Raw genomic sequence first — 20,717 nt, forward strand, 5'->3', positions numbered from 1 at the left:
CTGCCCCATCTCCCCTCCCACCCCACCCCTACTGCCTTTCCCATGGCTGCTTTTCTTTCCCAGCTTCCAAGGAGCTGGAAGTTGCTGCCATCATGAGGGTCATTGGTGGGCGTCTGGCCAGGCCAGCACTGGGCTCACAGCCTGAAAGCACCTCAGCCACAAGCAGAGGGGAATGGAGAAGGGATAAGGTGCCTCCACCCCTCATCTCTCCCCAGACCTATGATAGCCCTGCCTGCGGCCAAACACAGCACAAACCACAAGCCTGCTTGGCCTGAGAGCCACGTGTGGCGGGAGCTGCCGGGGAGGTGGTTGACTCACCACCACCTCAGGCTTCTGTGCAATAGGGCCTGAGAGCCTTCTGCAAGAGGGAGCTGGTGTGGAGCTGGACTCAAGGAGTCACAGAACAGGTGTTGAGTGCATCTTCATTAGCTGGAGAGAAGCAGCAGGAGCTGTCTTCACTCCCCACAAGGCAGCTGCTCAGCACCCTGGGGTAAGAGTTGTGTTGGAGCCCAGCCTCCTGTTGTAACCATGGACAAGCCAGACCTGGAGGGAAGACGCCCTGATGGAGCAGGGCCCCCAGCACTCCCACTGATGTCACAGACGGCAGGACCGCAGCCACCTGGCCTTGCTCCTCCCTAGGGCTCCAGTGGGCCTGCTCAGGGTCACCCCAGCCTTCAGGGTCTTACCTAGGAAGGTTCCAGCGAACCCCAGTGCAAAGAAGCTGGAGAGCACGAGCACAACGCCTAGTCCCAGGAGCGCAAGGCCCAAGCCGTAGGCCGCGGGGGTGTCCAGGCTATCCATCTTGGGCTGGCTCACCATGGCCTGCGTGAAGCTGCGGGCAGGGGATGGAGAGGGAGGATGTCATGGCCCAGAAGGAGGCTGACCTCACCTTCTCGCCCTCTCCCCAGGGAACCTCAGAGAGCAGCCAGCCCAGGGCTGCCAGGCCAGGCAGGCAGCAGGTGGGGTCCGGTCCACCCGGGAGAGGGCGTGACAGCAACAGGGAGGGGCCCAGGCCTGCCAGATATTTAAATTTTTTCAAGAGAAGCCAGAAGTCCTGACTCATATGTGAACTGTCCTAATTTTCAGAAATAGACAATTCATGAAAACCACTGCAGACCCTGCATGTGAGGAGGCTGGATTCAGCCCAAAGGCCACCAGCTTGCAAACTCTCATCCTGTCCAATGAGCAACGCATACTATGGAGAAAAGTGAGGCTCAGAAAAGACGCAGGTGCCAGGTTGCAGGGCAGGCCCAGGTGTCCCATTCTCCAATAAGACTCAGTGCCCTGAGGCCTGGGGCGTGCTCTGTGCTGGGGATTCCACTTCCACAGTCCCTGCAGGTCTGGCCACATCCTGGGTGGCTTGACTTGCATTTAAAGGCACTTTGGGGGCCCTTTATGTCCTCCTCCACACCTGAATTCCCCCACCAGGCTCCCTTTGGGGCCAAACCACTGAAGTCCTTGTTAAAAGGTAGTGGGGGCCGGGCACGGTGGCTCGTGCCTGTAATCCCAGCACTTTGGGAGGCCGAGACCTGTGGATCACCTGAGGTCAGGAGTTCAAGACCAGCCTGGCCAATATGGTGAAACCTTGTCTCTACCAAAAATACAAAAATTAGCTGGGCGTGGTGGTGGGCACCTGGAATCCCAGCTACTCGGGAGGCTGGGGCACAAGAATCGCTTGAATCTGGGAGGCAGAGTCTGCATACCACTGCACTCCAGCCTGGGCAATAGAGCGAGATTCAGTCTCAAAAGAAAAAAGAAAAAAAAAAAGGAAGTAGCGTGACCAAAAGGGGGTGACTACGATAGCAGTGGGTCTAGAGGCTCAGGTTCTCCAGTTGGCTCCAGAGGGCTGAGGGCCTGGTGCCGGGAGGACACAGGGGCTAGGTATGTGCCGACACACCCGGGCCTCACCACAGGGGAGCGGGCACTGGTGGGAAGGGGGCCCTGGGTGCTAGATGAGAGGCACACTCACAGGAAAGGCTGTGTGTGGGAGCACAGATATGTGTGACCAAACGTGCACTTCCCATGCTCACAATAATCACAACACAGAAGAGACATGGAGATCTGCTGCCTCACGCAGGGCAGCGCCTTTTACACTCAGTCTGGATGGCATCTCCCAGCAGGGCCAGCTCACCATCCACCCACCCACCCATCCTTCCTCCATCAATCTATCCTCTGTGCACCCACACATCCATCCATCTGTCCATCTATCCATCCCTTCATCCATCAATGTATCCTCTGTCTGCCCACACAACCATCCATCCATCCACCATGAAGTATCTTTGCCAGGCTCTTTCAAGCAGATTGAAGCCCCCATCTTCATTCACCCATTCCATTCATTGGTGAATTCAGAATGCTGTGACCCTCCTTATGCTGAGCTAAGGACACACAGGCATGTCTTTATGCCTCCCTGGAACTCCTTCCTCCAGCTGGACTGGGAGCTCTTGGGGAACAGAAGCTGCTCCTCCTTCCCTGCATGTCCCCCCGGCACTTGGCCCGGGCCACAGAATGGACATATTTAGTGCATATTCATCGACTAGAGAGAAGCAGCAGCTGCTCCTTCCTCCTCCTCCCATCCCCCAGAGCAGAGAAGGAGCCAGGGCAAAAGGGAAAAGGGCCTGTGGACAAAGCCACCAGGACTCGGTGTCAGAGGTGGGCACACCGACCTGTCAAACAGCAGCATTCGGGTGTCAGGGCAAACCCACTGCCGGTCATGCTGCCCATACCCTCAGCTCTCCACCCACCAGCGCCCTGCCCTGATCCTGCAGCTGCCTGGGCTCAGGGTCACCCCGCAGCTCCAGGCCAAGCCTCTGGGATTGGCTCAGGGTCACGGGCTGCCATGGAGTAAGGTGGCCACACGCACAGCCAGTGTGGTGCCACGATCCAGGCACACCTTCTCCCCTGCCTGGCACCCTCCACTCTCCTGCCTGCAGATGGTGGAGTGGGAGGGAAAGGAAGGGTGCCGGCCCCGCTCAGGAGCATGGCTCCCCTGCAAGCATCTGGCTCCTTGGCTGCCACTGCAGTGGGGACTAGAAAACAGACGGGGGTGGGGAGCGGTGAACAGGGGAGAGCATTCCAGAAAGCGGAAACAGCAGGGAGCTGTGCCTTAGAGTCTGGGGCAGGGCATGGAGCAGGGAAGGCTTGACGGAGCCCGCCAGGTGCAGGCCTCGGCCCAGCAGGGTTTGGAATGCACTCTGCCTGCTGTGGAAAATGCAGAACCAGGGAGACCCATCCCGTGCTGCATTAGGGGGAGGGCGAGGAGGCCAGGCCTGAGGACGCGGGAGGGTCACTCTGGAGGGAGACCCTGTCGCTCTTACCCCTTCCTGTGGAGACCCGAGCCAGGGCCTGGGTCCACACCCCATGCTCAGGGTTCCTCTGCCAGAATTCATCTGCATCACACAAGCAGGCAGCAGATGAAAGGGAACTTCCTCCCTCTGGTGCGGCCCAGCCCAAAGCCCAGCGTGTTCAGGGCCCAGCTTCCCTGGGGGCGTGGCTCAGTAGGAAAATCAGATCTGTCTGGAAGCAGATTCCTGATGAAGGGCAGATCTGGGGCCAGGGAGCGGGTGGGAGAGGCCCCAGATCTGCCCCAGACCTGACCCCCAGTCCTCCAGCTGCTTCCCCGCCTACGGCCCCAGTCCTGGGGCCTTTCCTTTCCTTTCTCTGAGATGACAGCCTGGGCTGGCTCCCGGCACAGTGCTCTGCGGGTCGTTTGCTCAGAGTCAGCAGAGGAACTGGGCTGAGCTCCTCCCTGGCGTTCTCACCAAGTGGCCCCTTACCTAGTCAAATACACTCTGATTCTAGAAACCAGGTTTACTGGAATCTCATGGCCCCGATTAGGCAATCGACAGTGTTCTAGCTCCTCCATTAAGCCAGGAAAGCACAGTCCGTCCATTCCACAGGGAAAATTAGTGGATGGATGAGTAGCTCTGTGACCACAAGCTCCCTAACAGAATGAGGTAATAGGATGCAATTTCCCCTGGAAGTATTCCGCACTGGGGGTGGGGAACGGAGATTCATTCATTTGCCTTGGGTTCTATTTTTAAGACCTGGATTGAACCTTCAGTCATTAATATGATTTGAGGCTGTCTGCACTCTGCTCCCATAAAATCCCGGAAACCCTGGGGTGGAGGTGGGGAGGGGGCATCGCTGCCTTCAGTGTCCCCACTCTGCCCCCAGCTGGGAGTCCTGGGCTACACACCAGGCCACAGGCACATGGCCCCACCCGGGACAGGCCTGTCCCGTTTCTGTCTGCAGCCGACCAGAAACACTTCCCTGACTTTGATCATCCCGGGGTGTCTCTGCAACGTCGTCCACATCCACGTGTGGCCTGAGTGCCGTGTATTCCACATCCTTCACCCAGGCTTGGAGTGACTCGCTCCTTCCACTCCGTCTCAGCTACACGACGCTAGCCATGAAATGAGTCGTCTGATGGGCTCATTTCTTTTCCAAGACATATTAAAATAAGCATGTAACTACTCAAACAAAAAAATGTTCAGCTATGCAACCCCCGAAACCATCAAGGGGCTTGAAATTCTGGGCTTTGACGTTGCACTAATTCTGAGCATTTGAATAACACGTCACCTTTCCAAAGTGTTTCCAAAACCCATCAATAGCTGAGAGAGAGTCTGTCTTGTTTTACCAACACGGAAACAGATGGTAGAAAGCAGGAGGGGCAGGACGGCTCTCCTGCCTCCTCACGACCTGTAAACAGTGGGACAGGCTCAAGCCTCACAGGCAGGCCAAGGACAACAGGCAGCAGTATCCCAGCACCCCTAGCACCTGGGAATCCTGGGCTGACACCCATTCTCCTTCCAGACTTCCTGGTGGTGTGTGCTTTGGGGATGGGGAGGGTGCCTCTTCCCTCCTTCCCAGCTGCAGCCCCTCAGGTGCTGGCCTGGCCTGGTCTAACAGGGCCTGGGCCCCACTCTTGCTGAACTGCATTCGCTTTCCCTCCTTCCTTCCCAGCAGCTGGGGCCCCTTGTGCCCAGGTTCCCTGTCCTAAGTGCCCCTCCCACCCCTTACTCTCCAGCTGCCTGCATGGATCCTGCCCAATCGCTACTCCAGGCCCCTGCCCTGAGGGAATCACTCTGGTGAAGGGATTTCACAAATAGAATTCAGGTCCTGATCAGTTGGCCTTGAGTTAATCAAAGGGAGGTGACCCTGGGTAGGCCTTTCCAAAAGGGTCTAGAAGCCAGAGAGACCCAAAGCCAAAGCCGCAGAGCTGCCTGCTGTGCTGTGGGGAGGCCACCAGGAGCTGGGCCTCAAGGACCCACATCCTGCCAGCAACCTGAAAGCGTGGAGGACCCCGCCTCGGGTGAGCTCACACCCAGCAGGCACCTTGATTCCAGCCTGGGGAATCCCCGAGCAAAGACCCCGCCCCCCATCCAGCCTCCTGGCCACAGAAACTGTCACATAGTATGTTTGTGTGGTTTAAGCTGCTAAGTTTGTGGGAATTTGTTACACAGCAGAAGGAAACTAACATACTTGGCTTCCCAGTGCACAGACTCTTTACAAATTCTGGAGTGTTCTGCCCAGACGGCAGGAGTCACTCTTTTCTGCCGTGGAACGCTGCACACGCCCAGCCCTCCATCACTCCATCGGAAGCAAAGTGTCCCATCGGCTCCATGCCCTCCCTCCTTCATGCACCCACTAGACCCCTGTCCTGTCCTGACCACATCCTGGAGCAGGTCTAGCCAGGCACTGGGATGCATGCAGCAGTGACCAGGACATGTGGTCACTGGGACAGAGGGCCACGTGTGCCAGCCTCCTCCAGGGCCATAGTCCCCAAGGGCCTGGCCTCGAATCATCAGGGAGTTTTTGAAAACAGACTTCCCTGGGGGAGAGGGGCTCTGGGGTGACTCTGGTGTCCCACAGGGTTGCACCTGCCCCGTGGCCTCTAGTATACAAAATGCTGAGGTGTGTCCCCACCTGACCTGCCCCTGCTGCCCAGCCTGTGAGTGGGGGCCGCCCTCTCCCGGGACTCACGGGCCCCACCCAGCCATCTGAAGAGCCAGCTCCCTCCTCCAGGCCTTGGTCACGACGCTTCTTCAGCCAGGGCTCTGCCTGCACCCCACCCACCCAGACCACCTTCCAGAGATCACCCTGCCCCTCCAGTTGCCTCCTTGCCCAGCCTGGGAGCACCTCCAGGTCAAGGAAGATTCCTGATTGACAGCCACACTCTGAGGCCAGGATGCAGCCTCTCAGCCCGGCTGTGCCCGCCACACCAGAGCACACAGAAGCTTCTCCCCTCAGAAGACCCAGAGGGAGCCCTGGGAGACTCCAGACAATTTCGATGTACACGGGAATACAGTTCCATCCTGTGACTGGTGAACAACACCAGGAGCTCGCTGATGCTCTAACAAGCTCGCCTGTCTCCTCCCACAGCCAGGAGGGAGGAAGGGCCGCAGCCCAGTCCTGTGAAGCCCAGTCGGGCCCTGCCTGGCCATCCATGCCTCACCCGCCCCTGTGGTCTTTCTCGAGACCAGCCCTGTGGCTCATCAGAGGGTAGCGCTCCAGCCAAGGCTGGCCAAGTTCAGTTGTGCAGCGGGCAGCTCAGGCAAGGAACTTCAACAAGTGCCCTGGAGTCCATCAGCCTTCCTCCCCATCCATAGTCCACAGCCAGAGCAAACAGGTCTATGCTAATGGCCCCCTTGGGACTGGATGGAGCACATCTGCTTCCAGATCGCAGTGGCTCATCCTGCCCCAGGCCTCCCCTGACCACCTCTGGATGCACTGCTGGTGCGGACCTGCTAACACAGTGGCCTGCTCGCCCCTGGGACCTGCTGGCAGGTCAGCTGCTGGTAGCCTCTCGGACATCCCGGCCATGATCCAGGCTTGGCTCAAGCACATGCCTGTGTTCTCCGCCCACCACCCAACTTCTGCTGGGTACAGAGGCTTTTGAGCACAGCCTGGACCCCACGAAGCTTGCCATCTCCCATGGAGAAAGATGCCACACCCCAAAGGTCCAGAACAGGCACACCCATGAGGACAGAAAGCAGATGAGTGCTGCCAGGAGCTGGGGGGCGGGAGGTGACTGCTCCAGGTGTAGAGGGTGAAGAAAAAGCTCCAAAACTAGTCAGGAGGAAGGACTGCACGACATCGGGAAGCTGCTAAATGTCACTGAACCGTAAAGCTTAAAATGGTTCAAGCGGCTAATTTTATGTTATGTCTATTCTACTGCACAAAAAAGAATACCCACCTCTAGGCAGCCACTGAAGCAATGCGTGCATGGGAAAGGGTGTGGGGGTGTGGGGGGTGCAGGAGCTGGTCCTGAGGGTCCTGTCAGAGCCTGGCCCCAGAGCCCGGTCCAGGAGCCCCAGCACCTACCACCTGTGTGCCTCACTGGCAGGTGTGGGCAGGAAGGATGGGTCAGCAGTGCGTGCAGCAGGGGCACGGCAGGACAGGTTGTAGACAGGGGCCTGGAGGGGAAGGACAGTGGGGGAGAGAGTAAGGACCACGGCACGCCTCTGCCTTTCAACCCAAAAGGTGAGAGTAGAAAAGCAGTCCTGCAGCAGCCCAGGACATCCTTTCTCTCCTCCCCAAAATCCAGGAGTGGCTAGTCCAGCCGAAAGTCATGGCCCTGTTGGCCAGGCAGACGCCAGGTGAGGCCAACACTGATATGAGAGGTCTGGAGAGGAGGGAAAGCTGGGAGCCACCATCTGTAAGAAGCTGACTTCCTCCAGCTACCCCAGGAGGACTCCCAGGGCCTGGGATCCAAGAACAAACCAGACAGTGCTTTGCTGCTGTCTACATGCCTGGAGCTGGGCTGTGAGTAGGCCTGTCCCCCTGGTCTCCTAGGTACACGCAGCACTAGGCTGGGGCCTGGAGGCAGAAGGATGACCCTTGCCAGGGCCCTGTACTCTCTGCCTTGAAAAGTGGTGGATGACGGGGGCGGACCTCCAGGGTCACGTAGATCACAGGCTGTGCTGCTGGACCAGCAGGGAGGTGATGGGGAGCGCTCAAGGAAGCCTCTGGGGTTTCTAGCACAAGATGGGATTGGGCAGGAAGTCAGAACTCAGCAGACTCAGAGCAGCTCCCAGGGGCAGGGTCGGCAGGAGGGGCTCGATCCAGGCAGCTGCCTTGTGGCACTGGCTGGTGTTTCTGGGCAGTTACCTGGCCTGGCCTAGCTGCCCCTGGAGCTGTGAGCGCTGTGGGCTCCAGCCCACTCCTCCTGCTTTGTGCCAGCCCTGATGGTGGTCCCAGCATGCTCTGGGGAATAGGGGTGGTGGAACAGCTCAGTGTGCCAGCCCTGGGCTGAGTCTCAACCCTCTGCAGCCCTCTACCTGTCCTCAGCCTTGCCGCTCCTGTAGGGGGCTCCGAGCTCCAAGTGTTCACTCAGCCAGCACTAGCCCACTCCCTCCTGGCCACTGGGAGTGCGGATGTCTGGGGGCTGGAAGGCACAGATCCCCGCCTGTCCTGCCAATGAAGCCAGGGCCCCACCCCAGGTAAGGAGGGATACTCTGCCGGTGGCCCAAGAGGCAGCAGGGGTGGGAAAGAGGCCCATCTCCCGTACCCTGATGTCCCACTCTCATAACCCAGCCTGGGTGGTGCCGGTGCCTGCCAGGTTCCTCCGGCCTACATGGATGGAATCTTTTCTCCCTAAGTCACTGCTGATCTGTTCTCAGACGCTGGTCAGCGCTCCCTGAGCTGTAAAACCTCAGACAGACAAACCATTGCTTCTTAACAAGCCTCACTTCCTCCATCTGCACAATGGGATCCTCTCTACCCAGAGGCTACAAATGTGAAAATGTTCCCGGGGCCGGATAGCCTAGGCGCTTGTGAGCATGCAGGCTGTGCAGACCCCGAGGCCCTGAGGCGGTGCCATGGGCCAAGCCCCTTGCCCTCTGAGGGGTGAAAAGCCCTCTCTGGGGAAGCCTCTTCACATCATTCAACCCAGGGCAGGTGCCAGGGGACCCGCCCCTCTGAGGACCACGACCCTGGGATACCCACCCAGGCCTAGAGACAACAGGCAGCCCTGGCCCAAAGGGCCAAGAAGCAAAGCCCAGGAGCCAGGGGTTCAGTGCAGAAGGCTGACCTCAGTAGGACCCTGACCATGCTGCTCACCAACATTCCTGTGGCTAAGCCCACAACAAGGATGGGAAGGCAGCAAGGGTACCTGGCCACAGACGGGGAAGGCCTGGGCCACCCTCGGTAAGTGTGCATGGGGCCTGACCACCAGCCAGGCCTGCCCCGGCTCCACACATGCCGGCATGGAGCATCCGTAGGCCCCTTCCTGTGTGCACCCAGTGCCTGCAGGCCAGGCTGGTCCGAGGAAGATGAGGCCATAGGGAGAGCCAGGCTGCACGCACCCCATCTAAAGGGGCAGCTGTGCCTCGGCCCCAGTGAGTGTTCCATGTGGGGTGTGGTCAGGCACACACAGAGCTTCTGGTCTGTCTCGACAAGTCAAAAATGGGGATTCTCTCTGGTGCAGACAGTTTCTCATTTTTTGAAGCACCACGTGGTCCATGTTTAGTCCATGAGCTGCCATGTGCAACGATTCTCAGGGTATGGTGGGAGGTGAGACCGGGGCCCAGAGATGGGACAGCTGCCCTGCACAGCCTGCATCCCCAGGTCGCCTGCGGCCATCACAGTCCACGCAGGTGGGCCTTGTCTAGCCTGGTGTCTGGGCAGACAAATTTGCTTCTAAGTGCAGTGGGCTGTGCCTCATCACCTAGTTCCAGTTCCTCTTCTCTGACCTTTTCATTTGACAGCAGGAAGGGGCCTGTCCCAAGTCCAGAGATGGGCAAAGAAGCTTTCTTTTTTAAAAAAAATTTGAGACGGAGTCTCGCTCTGTTGTCCAGGCTGCAGTGCAGTGGTGCAATCTCGGCTCACTGCAACCTCCGCCTCCCAGGTTGAAGCAATTCTCCTGCCTCAGCCTCCCAAGTAGCTGGGACTATAGGCGCGTGCCACCATGCCCGGCTAATTTTTGTATTTTTAGTAGAGACCAAGTTTCACCATGTTGGCCAGGGTGGTCTTGAACTCCTGACCTCAGGTGATCCACCCACCTTGGCCTCCCAAAGTGCTAGGATTACAGGTGTGAGCCATCGCGCCCGGCCTCAAAGAAGCTTTCTGACGCTGCTTCAAGCCTAACCTGACGAGACGGTCAGGCCTGACCCCTGAGGGCTCCCAACCTGGCATCTACCTTCTGACTGGGTGCTTCCTGGAGGAGACTCCTAAAACAGCACTGGCTGCATGGCAGAGGCTGGGATGTGATCTTGGGACCACCCAGGCATTGTCCCCTGTCCCCCATTCACATACCCCCATTCCTGAGGTCACTGGGGCTCCTCCGCTGGCCAGAGTCTAAACAACTGGGAAGGGTAGGGTGGCTCACTGTGGCAGGTGGCTCTGCGAGCTGACCCCTGCGTGCTCAGACACAAGGCTCCCGCACGGTGAGGGACGAAGTACCACCAGTAGCGGCCCTCCCGCTAGCCCAGGGGTTGTGGCTCCCCAGTGAGAGGGCTGTGCTTACCAGTGTGAGCGCAGGAAGTTCAAGAGCAGGATGGTGACGCTCAGGGAGTAGCAGGCCAGGTAGGGGGATCCGAAGGCCCTGCTCAGCTTGCGGGTCTTGTGTTCCCATCGTGCAACCTAAACCATGGGCAGAGAACAAGAGCGAGATGTTTGCTGGGGAGACTCCAGGGTGGGGGTGGGGGGCACATGCCTCTCTCTGTTTCCCAGTCTCCAAAGCCCCCATTTTTGAAGAAGAAGAATTACACAGGAGCAACAACCACGTGCACCCCAGCCGCCCATTATCTGCCCTAGAGTAAGTTCCACAGGGATTTTCATACTTGCTCCGTTCATCTGGACGGACAAGGTCCTTCTGGAAACAACCCTTCAACCAGACACAGCCATGAGCCCACCAAGAGGCAGAAAGAGAGTCTGGCTGAGAAGATCTGTCCCTGGGCAGACACATGGGGTCTGACCTCAGGCCCTACCTGGGAGCTGCTGAGTGCCTCCCACAGACTCTAAAAGGGTCCCAGCAGAACTGCCAGAGGAGCCCAGGGCTGCAGGAGCACACAGCCTTCAGAGCACAGGCCCACATTCCCGCTGGGGGCCTCACAAAGCGTCCATCACAGGCACAAAGCAAAGCAAAGCAAATCCCTCAGCCTCCTCCCTCTGCCCAAGTGCTCTTCCCAAGGCACAGACTTTCAAACAGTGACTTGTAGCCTCAGAATCCTTTTACTTTATTTTTTTCAAACTAATCACATCTGGAATCTCAACATCTAGCCACCAACAGTGGAGAGAAGGGAGCTCTTCCTGCCTCTCTGCTGTTTCCATAGTCGTGAGCTGGTCATCCCCTGGGGCCTGGCCCAGCATTCTGAGGAAGGAACGGAGGGAGAGAAGGGGAGGGGGCAAGGAGGATGCAAAAAGACAAACATTGCAGCCTGGAGTCAGGTGCTGGGCTCTAGGTACGTGAGCAAGTTGCCTGTAGGCCCAGAACAGGCGCCTGTGTGTGCACAGAAAGAGCCTCAGGGGCCTGCTCCCAGCCACCTATCTCCACCCCAGCCCCAGCCATGACTGCTGCCTGCTCCACTTCCCAAGTGGACCTGCCTTTCCCAGCAGTTGCAGTGGGAGAGTGATTAGCAATGATTTTGTCAAGGCCACTGACTCCCAGGAGGTGGCTCCCTAGTGAGTCCTCTGGCCAGCCCTGGCCCCTGTCCTCAGAGCCCCTTGGCAGTGGTCAGGGAGCAGCGGATGGTGGGGGTGGGGGACACACCAAAGTTTACAGGAAGGAGAGGTGAAGGAGGTAGCTCCTGGGCCTTCCCCTCAACCAGCTGTTGGCACTGCAGCCAATTCTCCCAGAAGGTAAGAAGGCCCTAGTCCAGGTCTCAGCAGGTGGCCGCTGCTGACTCTGTGGGAAGCTCAAAAGGAGGAAGGAATGCGCGCTGCAGGGGTGAGAAGGGGGCTGCGGTGACTCTGCTGGGAATGTGTGGGTCAGAGGTGGGGGCAGAAGAGAAGCAGCCTGCAGAGAGCGCTGCGGGGGCCCAGGACCACAGCCTGCTTCCTTCTGTTTTGTTCCAATTTTGAGATAAAACTCAAAGTGGTTTTTAGTTGTGCAACCATCACCACGGTTCAAGTCCAGAACATTTCATCACCCCAAGTAGAAACCTCGTCCCCATCGGCAGTCCCTCCCCATCCTCCCTCTGCCAGCCCCTGGCAACCACTCATTGCTTTCTGTCTCTATGGATTCGCCTATTCTGGACGTTTCATATAAACTGAATCACGGTTTTTTTGTGTCTGGCTGCTTTGACTTTATGTAATGTTCTCAAGGTTCGTCGGTGCCACAGCGCATAAATGCACTTCATTCCCTCTTACGGTTGAATACAACTCCAGTATATAAAGATTTTGTCCACCAGTTCAGCAGCTGATGGACACTTGGGTTTTGCGTTAGCAGCATTGTTCACAGTGACCAAAGCCAAAGCCAAGCAACATTCAGGCACTTGCTAGGAACAATCGTGCCCAAGTGTTTTGTGGATGTGTGTTTTCATTGCTCTCAGGTACACAGCTAGGAGTGGAATTGCTGGGTCACATGGTAAATCTATTTATTGAAGAGCTGCGAAACTGTTTGCCACAGTGGCTGCCCCATTTTCCAGCGCTACTAGCAATGCATGAAGATTCTAGTTTCTCCACATCCTCCCCAACACCAGTTATTTTCCGTTTTTAAAAATTATAGCCTTCGGAGGGGGGTAGGACACTGAGCGTGGTGGCTCACACCTATAATCCCAGCACTTTGGGAGGCTGAGGTGGGAGGACTGCTTGAGCTCAGAAGCTCAAGACCAGCCTGGGAGACATAGTGAGACCCTGTTTCTCCAAAAAAAAAAAAGAAAATTTAATTAGCCGGAAGATTGTCTGAGCCTAGAAGGTCGAGGCTGCAGTAAGCCAAGACGGCACACCACTGTACCCCAGCCTGAAGACAGAGCAGGACCCCGTCTCAAAAAAAAAAAAAAAGAAAAGAAAAAAAAATTTTTGTAGCCATCCGAATGTGTGTCAGGTGGCTTTGGTCTGCATTTCCCTAACGATAAGGAAATACCTTTCCAGCCGGGCGCGGTAGCTCACGCCTGTAATCCCAGCACTTTGGGAAGCCAAGGCAGGTGGGTCACAAGGTCAAGAGATCCAGACCATCCTGGCTAACAAGGTGAAACCCCGTCTCTACTAAAAATACAAAAATTAGCTGGGCATGGTGGTGCATGCATGCCTGTAATAACAGCTACTCGGGAGACTGAGGCAGGAGAATCGCTTGAACCCGGGAGACGGAGGTTGCAGCGAGCCGAGATGGCGCCACTGCACTCCAGCCTGGCAACACAGCAAGACTCCATCACAGAAAACAAAAGCAAAAACAACAAAAACCTTTCCTTCAAGGGCTCTCTCTGCCATCCTCGGCCTCCCATACAGCACCCCTCCCCCAACAGAGTCAAGCCGCACCTGTCCCTTAGCCTCGGAAAGGGCCAATGCTAAATGAGCTTTCAGAACAATCTAACGACAGCAGAAAAGCATCAAGCAAGACTAGCCCATGTGGAAAAGAAAAAGAGGAAACCACGCCTTGCCTCCCAGCGGGCTGGTATTCGATGGGGCTATTATTCCGAGGCAATCGATAAACCAGCAGCCAGCAGGACTCCCAGAACTTCCTTCCCTGCCTGGCAGCACCACCGTGCCCTCTCTGGGAGCCCAGCTGCTCGTTTCATCCAACAATGAGCGGGTGCGGGACGCAGTCGCCTCCCAGGGCCATGCATGTGAGCCCTTAGTGGCAGCAGCGTGGCCCGGCGCTCTGCTGTCACTGCTCTTGGTTTTTGTCTGTCTTCTAGATTTCCAGAATCCTAGAGTGGGGATTCATTTGCCCAACCCTTCATGCCCCTGGCTCAAATTCCCTCTCCCCGGGGCTGCCAGGACCCTCCAGGTAAATGTAAGCTTCAGATAAACAACAAACTGGCCAGGCGCAGTGGCTCACGTCTGTAATCCCAGCACTTTGGGAGGCCGAGGCGGGAGGATCATGAGGTCAGGAGTTTGAGACCAGCCGGGCCAACATGGTGGAACCCCATCTCTACTAAAAATACAAAAATTAGCTGGGTGCAGTGGCGGGCACCTGTAGTCCCAGCTACTCAGGAGGCTGAGGCAGGAGAACCGCTTGAACCCTGGAGGCGGAAATTGCAGTGAGCCGAGATCACGCCACTGCACTCCAGCCTGGGCAACAGAGCGAAACTCCATATCAAACAACAAACAAACAAAAAGCAAACCATGTTTTGGTGCAAGCTGTCCCATGGGACTGCTTTTAATCCTAAAACAGTCTGTCCTGTTGACCTGGAACCCTAATGCAACCAGGCCCTGGGTGTGTGTTTGCTCCATTCAGTAGCCCAGCCTCTCCCAGACCCTGGCAAGGAGTCCCCAGCTGAGCTCTGGAACACACAGGTCTCCTCCCCAAATGCTGGCTCCCTTTCCTTTCTTTTTTTGCAAATCTCACCCACAGCCTCTATCCTAGGGCAGAAGAGACAGGCCCAAGGCAAGTGGAGTGGGAGGAAAACGGATGGGGTCGAGACCCAGGGACACCATCCTGGCCTTGACGTTCGCCAAAGCCGACAGCACTTCATAGGCAAATCACTCAGCTGTCCGCTACCTCAACTGAGTTACCTGCAAAGTACGAAAAACAGGATGGACAGTACCCCCCACCCCGATCCCCGAGCCAGCGTGGTGGGAGGGGCAGAGCAGGTGAGGGATGAAAGGCTCCCGGCCCTGGCATGTGGCCCAGGGCATGTGAGAGCGCCCGTCTCTCCCCCATTCGTGGCTCAGAGCAGAGACTGGGTCTGATTTCCCTCTGGCTCCCACTCAGATGGGAACCACCTCTGCCCATGCACATGCCCGTGGTGCCTGTCTGGCCTGAGGTGGCAGCTCTGGCCTCCGTCTCCAGGCCAGGACCCATGCTTCTTCCCTGCCCTTTCCAGGGCACTATTCTTGGTGTCCTCGGACTCAGAGGTTGTAACTGGCAGACTAGATGTGTCCTGGTCAAACTCATAGCATGTTTAAAATATTTGGATCAACAATTAAACACTCAGTGTTTTTCACATAAAAGCCAGGGCTTCCCAAATCTTGGCAATGAGCACAGCCTCCCAGCCTGCAGGGCCTCCACCAGTCCAGCTATGCAGTGAGGGCCCAAGAAGCAGGACCCCCTTCGGGGACAAGACCCTTTCCTAGAAACTTCCCATTGGCCTCTCAAATTTCCTACGCGTCCTTGAAGTGAGGCCGCAGAAAGCAGAGTTTTTTATTTTGTTTTGTTTTAGATGGAGTTTCGTTCTTGTCTCCCAGGCTGGAGTGCGATCTCGGCTCACCACAACCTCCACCTCCCGGGTTCAAGCGATTCTCCTGCCTCAGCCTCCCAAGTAGCTGGGATTACAGGCATGCGCCACCATGCCCGGCTAATTTTGTATTTTTAGTAGAGACGGGTTTTCTCCATGTTGGTCAGGCTGGTCTCAAACTCCCGCCCTCAGGCGATCCGCTTGCCTTGGCCTCTCAAAGTGCTGGGATTACAGGCGTGAGCCACCATGCCCAGCGAGGGTAGAGTTTTTTCTGGTTTTGTTTTTGTTTCTGAGATGGAGTCTCGCTCTGTCACCCCGGCTGGAATGCAGTGGCGCAAACTCAGCTCACTGCAAGCTTTGCCTCCTAGGTTCACGCCAGTCTCCTGTCTCAGCCTCCTGAGTAATTGGGACTACAGGCGCCTGCCACCACGCCTGCTAATTTTTTTTTTGTATTTTTGGTAGAGGCGGGGTTTCACCATGTTAGCCAGGATGGTCTCGATCTCCTGACTTTGTGATCCGCCTGCCTCTGCCTCCCAAAGTGCTGGGATTACAGGCGTGAGCCACGGCACCTGGCCTGTAGAGTTTTTTAAACCCCCTTTGAAGTGAGACATGGCTCCTTCACACTCAGTGAAGGACTGATGGGCGAGTGTCCACCCCAGTGCCCAGCAGGGCAGCTGACGGTTCCCAGCGCCCGGTTCTGGGCTCAAACACCGGCTCCTCTACTTGCAGTTTTGGCAGGTTCTTTCCCCTCTCTCTGCTTGTTTCCTGATCTGTAAAATGGAGCTAATAATACTCTCTACTGCGTCACAGAGTTGCTGTGCGGATTAAGCGAATTCCTGCCCATGAAATGCCTGGAGCGATGTCTATACCACGGCGTGTGGGCGCATGGCCGTGCTGCTGTTTGTTTTGTTTTGGAGTGTGCAAAAGGGTGAGAGTCAAAAGGCATAAGACCAAGCTATTGGCCTGATGGGCCCCAGCAAAGCTGATGAAGAAAGTCTGTTGTGAAGCAGTGTCCCTAGGGAGAGGACAGGCAGACAGAACTGTGCCACACTGGGCTCGCCAGCTGCCAGGCCTCTCCCTCTGCGGCCAGCCCTTGACTGACTCTCAGAAGCGCCTTCTCTCCCACCTCGTCCTTTCCTGGCTAAATCTGCCTAACACCCAGCTGCAGTGGCAGGTCCCATCTGGATTCCACAGCCAGGACCCCCACCAGCTGGCCCAGGGCTCCCAGCCTGGGCACCTGGGGATCTAGAATGCCCCAAGCAAAGGGCTAGTGCTTCGCATTGGCAATGGATGCTGGGGACGAGCTGGTGCTTCCAAGAGCTTTTCCAAGGGCCCACAGAACCACTGAAGGAGCCCGTCCCTTTCATTCAGAGGACGCAGGACGTGGGCCGTGCGCCAGCAAAGAGGGGCTCATGTGCTCCCAGCTTCCTTTTGCCTTCCTGCTTTTGCCTCCTGAACCGCCCCCACCTAGCTCCTACAGCTGGACCCACCCCTCTGCCTGCCTGACTGGCCCCTTTTCCGCCCTGGGAGCCACAGCCAGTGCCTTCTCACTCCTGAACTCCTGCCTCACAGCCCCGGTGAGATGTGGCCGTGGCCTAACAGTTCACATTGCGTCCGCCTCTGCCTGCAGTATGCTGAATCCCACGTGGGGCTGCCACCCGAGGAGGCACTCAACAAGCACGGGTCTGTGTGGAATGATGGATATGTCAGTGCTCTGAGGCTTTCTCTCCTCTCCTCTTTCCCTGGCCCTGCAGGGAGCCAGAAAGGAGGGGGCCACTAGCTGGGTTAAATGAAGAGAGGAGGGGCCCTAAGGCCCCCCGGGTACCTGTAGGTGACATATAAAGGTCTGAGTGAGAGGTCCCCAGGGCAGCAGGGAGCCTGCCCGTGATTCCTGTCTCTCCCTCATCCCACCCTGGCCCCCTAGAACCACAGGCTCCTATGAGAGGTCAGGGACATCAGAGGCGGCGGAGCCCAGCGCTCCATTGGCCTTCTGAACAGAAACTCAGAGCTCCACTGGCATCAGGAGGCGGGATTCAGGATCCCCCAGTCCCACTGGAGTTGACAAGGATGGCTGAGGCTACCAAGCACACCGGGCAACCCACAGGCCGGCCCCGATGGCCCAGGCCCAGCAGCACGAAGACAGCCCATCAAGGCGTTTCCTCCCCAGCCCCAGATCAAGGTCACTGTGATACTGTCACATAAGCCTCATGTGCACGCCAAGTGCTGTCCACACTGCGCGTCCCAGTAGGGCCTAGACCCCTCTCCCTTCTCACCAGGGCTCATGGTGGATGGGGTGTGTGTGGGGGAGCTCAGCAGAGCCCAGAACAGGACCCAGTCATTGCCAGCTAGGCAGGCCCTGGGCCAGGTGGCAAGTTGTGTATAAACAGCAGCTCTCCAGGTTGCCACTGTGTCGCCTCTCTGGCTCTGCACAGCTAGGCCCAGCCAGCCCCGTGACCGGATCCACTGCCTTGCCGGTCCCAACACCCAGGCCACCTGCCCTGCCAGTGTCATAAGCCCTGGCTCCTTTCAGATATGCCCCAATATGGCCAGTGCCACTGAACCTGGGCCAGGGCCTCTCCAGGACACAGGACCAGCGGCAGCTCAGGGCAGCATCCAGAGCGTCCCACAGCACATTGCTCAACTGCCCTTCCACGTGACACTGCCTGCCCAAGGTCTCCAACAGTCATTGTCTGTTGGACAATGTTGACGAACCCAACGGGTCAACAGACCTGCCCGCTCCACCAGCTAGTCCAGTGAATCAATCACTTTCCAAGGTACACCCAAGCTTTTGCCCTGCGGTGGGTGCACTTTTCACTGCAGTGCCAGAGAGCAGGTCCCAGCACCAGCTGCCCACTTCCAGACAACCCACACCTGAGGCCCCAGCAAAGCGGCATGATCCAGCTTCACACCTGAGGGGCCATGGCACAGTGGGGGACGCTCGCCTCCCCCAGCCTCAGTGCTCACACTCAACCTCTTCACTCCGCTTTGCTCGCCGGCTCCTCCATTAGGACGGTCTGCATAGCGTAGGAAAAAGAGCAATAGGAACATGGGCTCTGAGTTTAAATTCTAGCTCCAGCACTACCTATAGCATCCTATAAAGATGGAACCCACCCCAGTGTCCACTGGCAGGGGGAGGGGCTGAATGAACTGTGCTACAGACCCACGCTGGAGAAGGGCTCCTTGGAGAAAGGAAGGAGGAAGATTTCTATCTATTGCTATGGTGTGAGCTCCAGGATATATTTATTAGGTAAAAAGGCAGGTGCAGAAGAAGGTGCACCTGTTGTATAAGAAAATGAAGAGGGGCTGGGGGGAGATACACACACAGCACTTGCTTACATTTTCAAAAAGAAATGGGAAGGACAAACCCAAAACTGATCAAAATGATTACCTACAGGTGAGGGAGGAGACATGCCAGACATTTACAAATGTCCTTTGTTGACTATGGAACCATGTAAATGTTTTGCATAATTAAGAGTAAGAACAGGGTGGGTGTGGTGGCTCACGCCTGTAATCTCAGCACTTTGGGAAGCCAAGGCGGGCAGATCACCTGAGGTCAGGAGTTCAAGACCAACTTGACCAACATGGTGAAACCCTGTCTCTACAGACATACAAAAGTTAGCCGGACATGATGGCAGGTGCCTGTAATCCCAGCTACTTGGGAAGCTGAGGTGGAAGAATCCCTTAAACCTGGGAGGCAGAGGTTGCAGTGAGCTGAGATGGCACCATTGCACTCCAGCCTGGGTGACAGAGAGACTCCGTCTCCAAAAAAAATAAAAAGAGTAAGAACAAAGGAACTAATAGAAATCCAAAAACTCAATCAATGAACCTGGCAGAAACACAGATAAGAAGTTTCAAGTGATTTTGAAACATAGTATTTTGAGTAATCCTCCCTCCTGCTGCACAACCTGAGGACAAAAGAACCCAGAAAGATTCTAGATTGCATCGAGTAAATCTATTGTTGGTTATAAAATATTTAAGAATACAGATATTATTATTTTGACTATATACACATTAATTATGTTACTGTATTTAGGATCCAAGCTTCCTATAAGAGAAAAGTGGCCGAGTGCGGTGGCTCAAGCCTGTAATCCCAGCACTTTGGGAGGCCGAGACGGGCGGATCACGAGGTCAGGAGATCGAGACCATCCTGGCTAACACGGTGAAACCCCGTCTCTACTAAAAAAATACAAAAAACTAGCCGGGCGAGGTGGCAGGCACCTGTAGTCCCAGCTACTCGGGAGGCTGAGGCAGGAGAATGGTGTGAACCCGGGAGGCAGAGCTTGCATTGAGCTGAGATCCGGCCACTGCACTCCAGCCTGGGCGACAGAGCGAGACTCCATCTAAAAAAAAAAAAAAAAAAAGAGAGAAAAGTGGTACAAAATGAAATTAAAAGGTTGAACAAAACTTCTGAAATGGAAATATTGGTATGAATTCATGATTTATTTCTATTTCTAACAAATTCATTTTTCCATTACAAAAAATTAGCCAGGCGTGGTGGCAGGCACCTGTAGTCCCAGCTACTCGGGAGGTTGAGGCAGGAGAATGGCGTGAACCCAAGAGGCGGAGCTTGCAGTAAGCCAAGATAGTGCTACTGCACTCCAGCCTGGGTGACAGACCGAGACTCCATCTCAAAAAAAATAAAATATAATTCAAAAAAAACCCACAAAATTCATTTTTCCTAGAGAGGCCTGGAACAGTGAGCACCCTAGCATTCAAATCGTGGTCTCCAAATATCATTTTCCACTAAAAATAACGAGCGCTCCTTGTTTAAAGGCCGAGTCCAGTCTACTCAGGAACAGAAGATGTTGAACCTGAGACTGAAAGCTATGAAAGACGAGGTGGAAACGCCGGAAGAACACTAAGAAACACTTGAAGCTCCCCAGCTGGCTAAAGGCGGACATGCCGAGGTTGCTAGGACACTAATGCATTATTCTGAAATTGTTTTTTTAATCTTTTTTATAAGACAGGATCTCAGTCCGTCTCGTTAGGATTGTCTTTATTCACAGACAACAATAATTGTCTATGTCAAAAATCTGATGGAAACCACAAATAGATGTATATGAAAATACAAAAAACTTAGAATACTTTGAAATAAAAGGACAAAGTGGAACTAACACAACCAGATTTTGAGATGTCTGACAAAGTGCTAACGCAGTTCAGTGGAGCAAGGACATTTCCATAGATGCCACTGGAACAATTGGCTATCATATGCCAAAAAAAAAAGTGAATTTCAATCCATAACTCAGAAAAAATATAAAAATGATTTCAAGATGGACAATAAATAGAAATATAAACCTAAATCTATACATAAATATATCAATCTAAATATATAAAGCCTTCTAAAACGTTTAGAAGAAAATAGACTAGAGAGAATCTTTATTTTATTTTATTTTATTTTATTTTATTTTATTTTATTTTATTTTTTTTGAGACAGAGTCC

General features: G+C 55.5%; 1 protein-coding gene across 6 annotated transcripts in view; it reads right to left on the bottom strand.

Annotated features, from left to right (window-relative positions):
- The window catches only part of PEMT (phosphatidylethanolamine N-methyltransferase), a 92,653-nt gene that overhangs the window by 6,592 nt on the left and 65,344 nt on the right, over positions 1-20,717 (bottom strand). For all 6 annotated transcript variants that reach the window (XM_017895612.1, XM_017895608.1, XM_017895611.1 and 3 more), the window contains exons 3-4: positions 10,466-10,581; positions 687-832 (exon numbers count right to left, since the gene is read on the bottom strand). In XM_017895612.1, the coding sequence (XP_017751101.1) occupies positions 687-832; positions 10,466-10,581 (262 nt within the window). The remainder of the gene's footprint in view (positions 1-686; positions 833-10,465; positions 10,582-20,717) is intronic.

Source organism: Rhinopithecus bieti, unplaced genomic scaffold (genome assembly GCF_001698545.2).
Source record: "Rhinopithecus bieti isolate Rb0 unplaced genomic scaffold, ASM169854v2 scaffold_26813, whole genome shotgun sequence".
Lineage (NCBI taxonomy): Eukaryota > Metazoa > Chordata > Mammalia > Primates > Cercopithecidae > Rhinopithecus > Rhinopithecus bieti.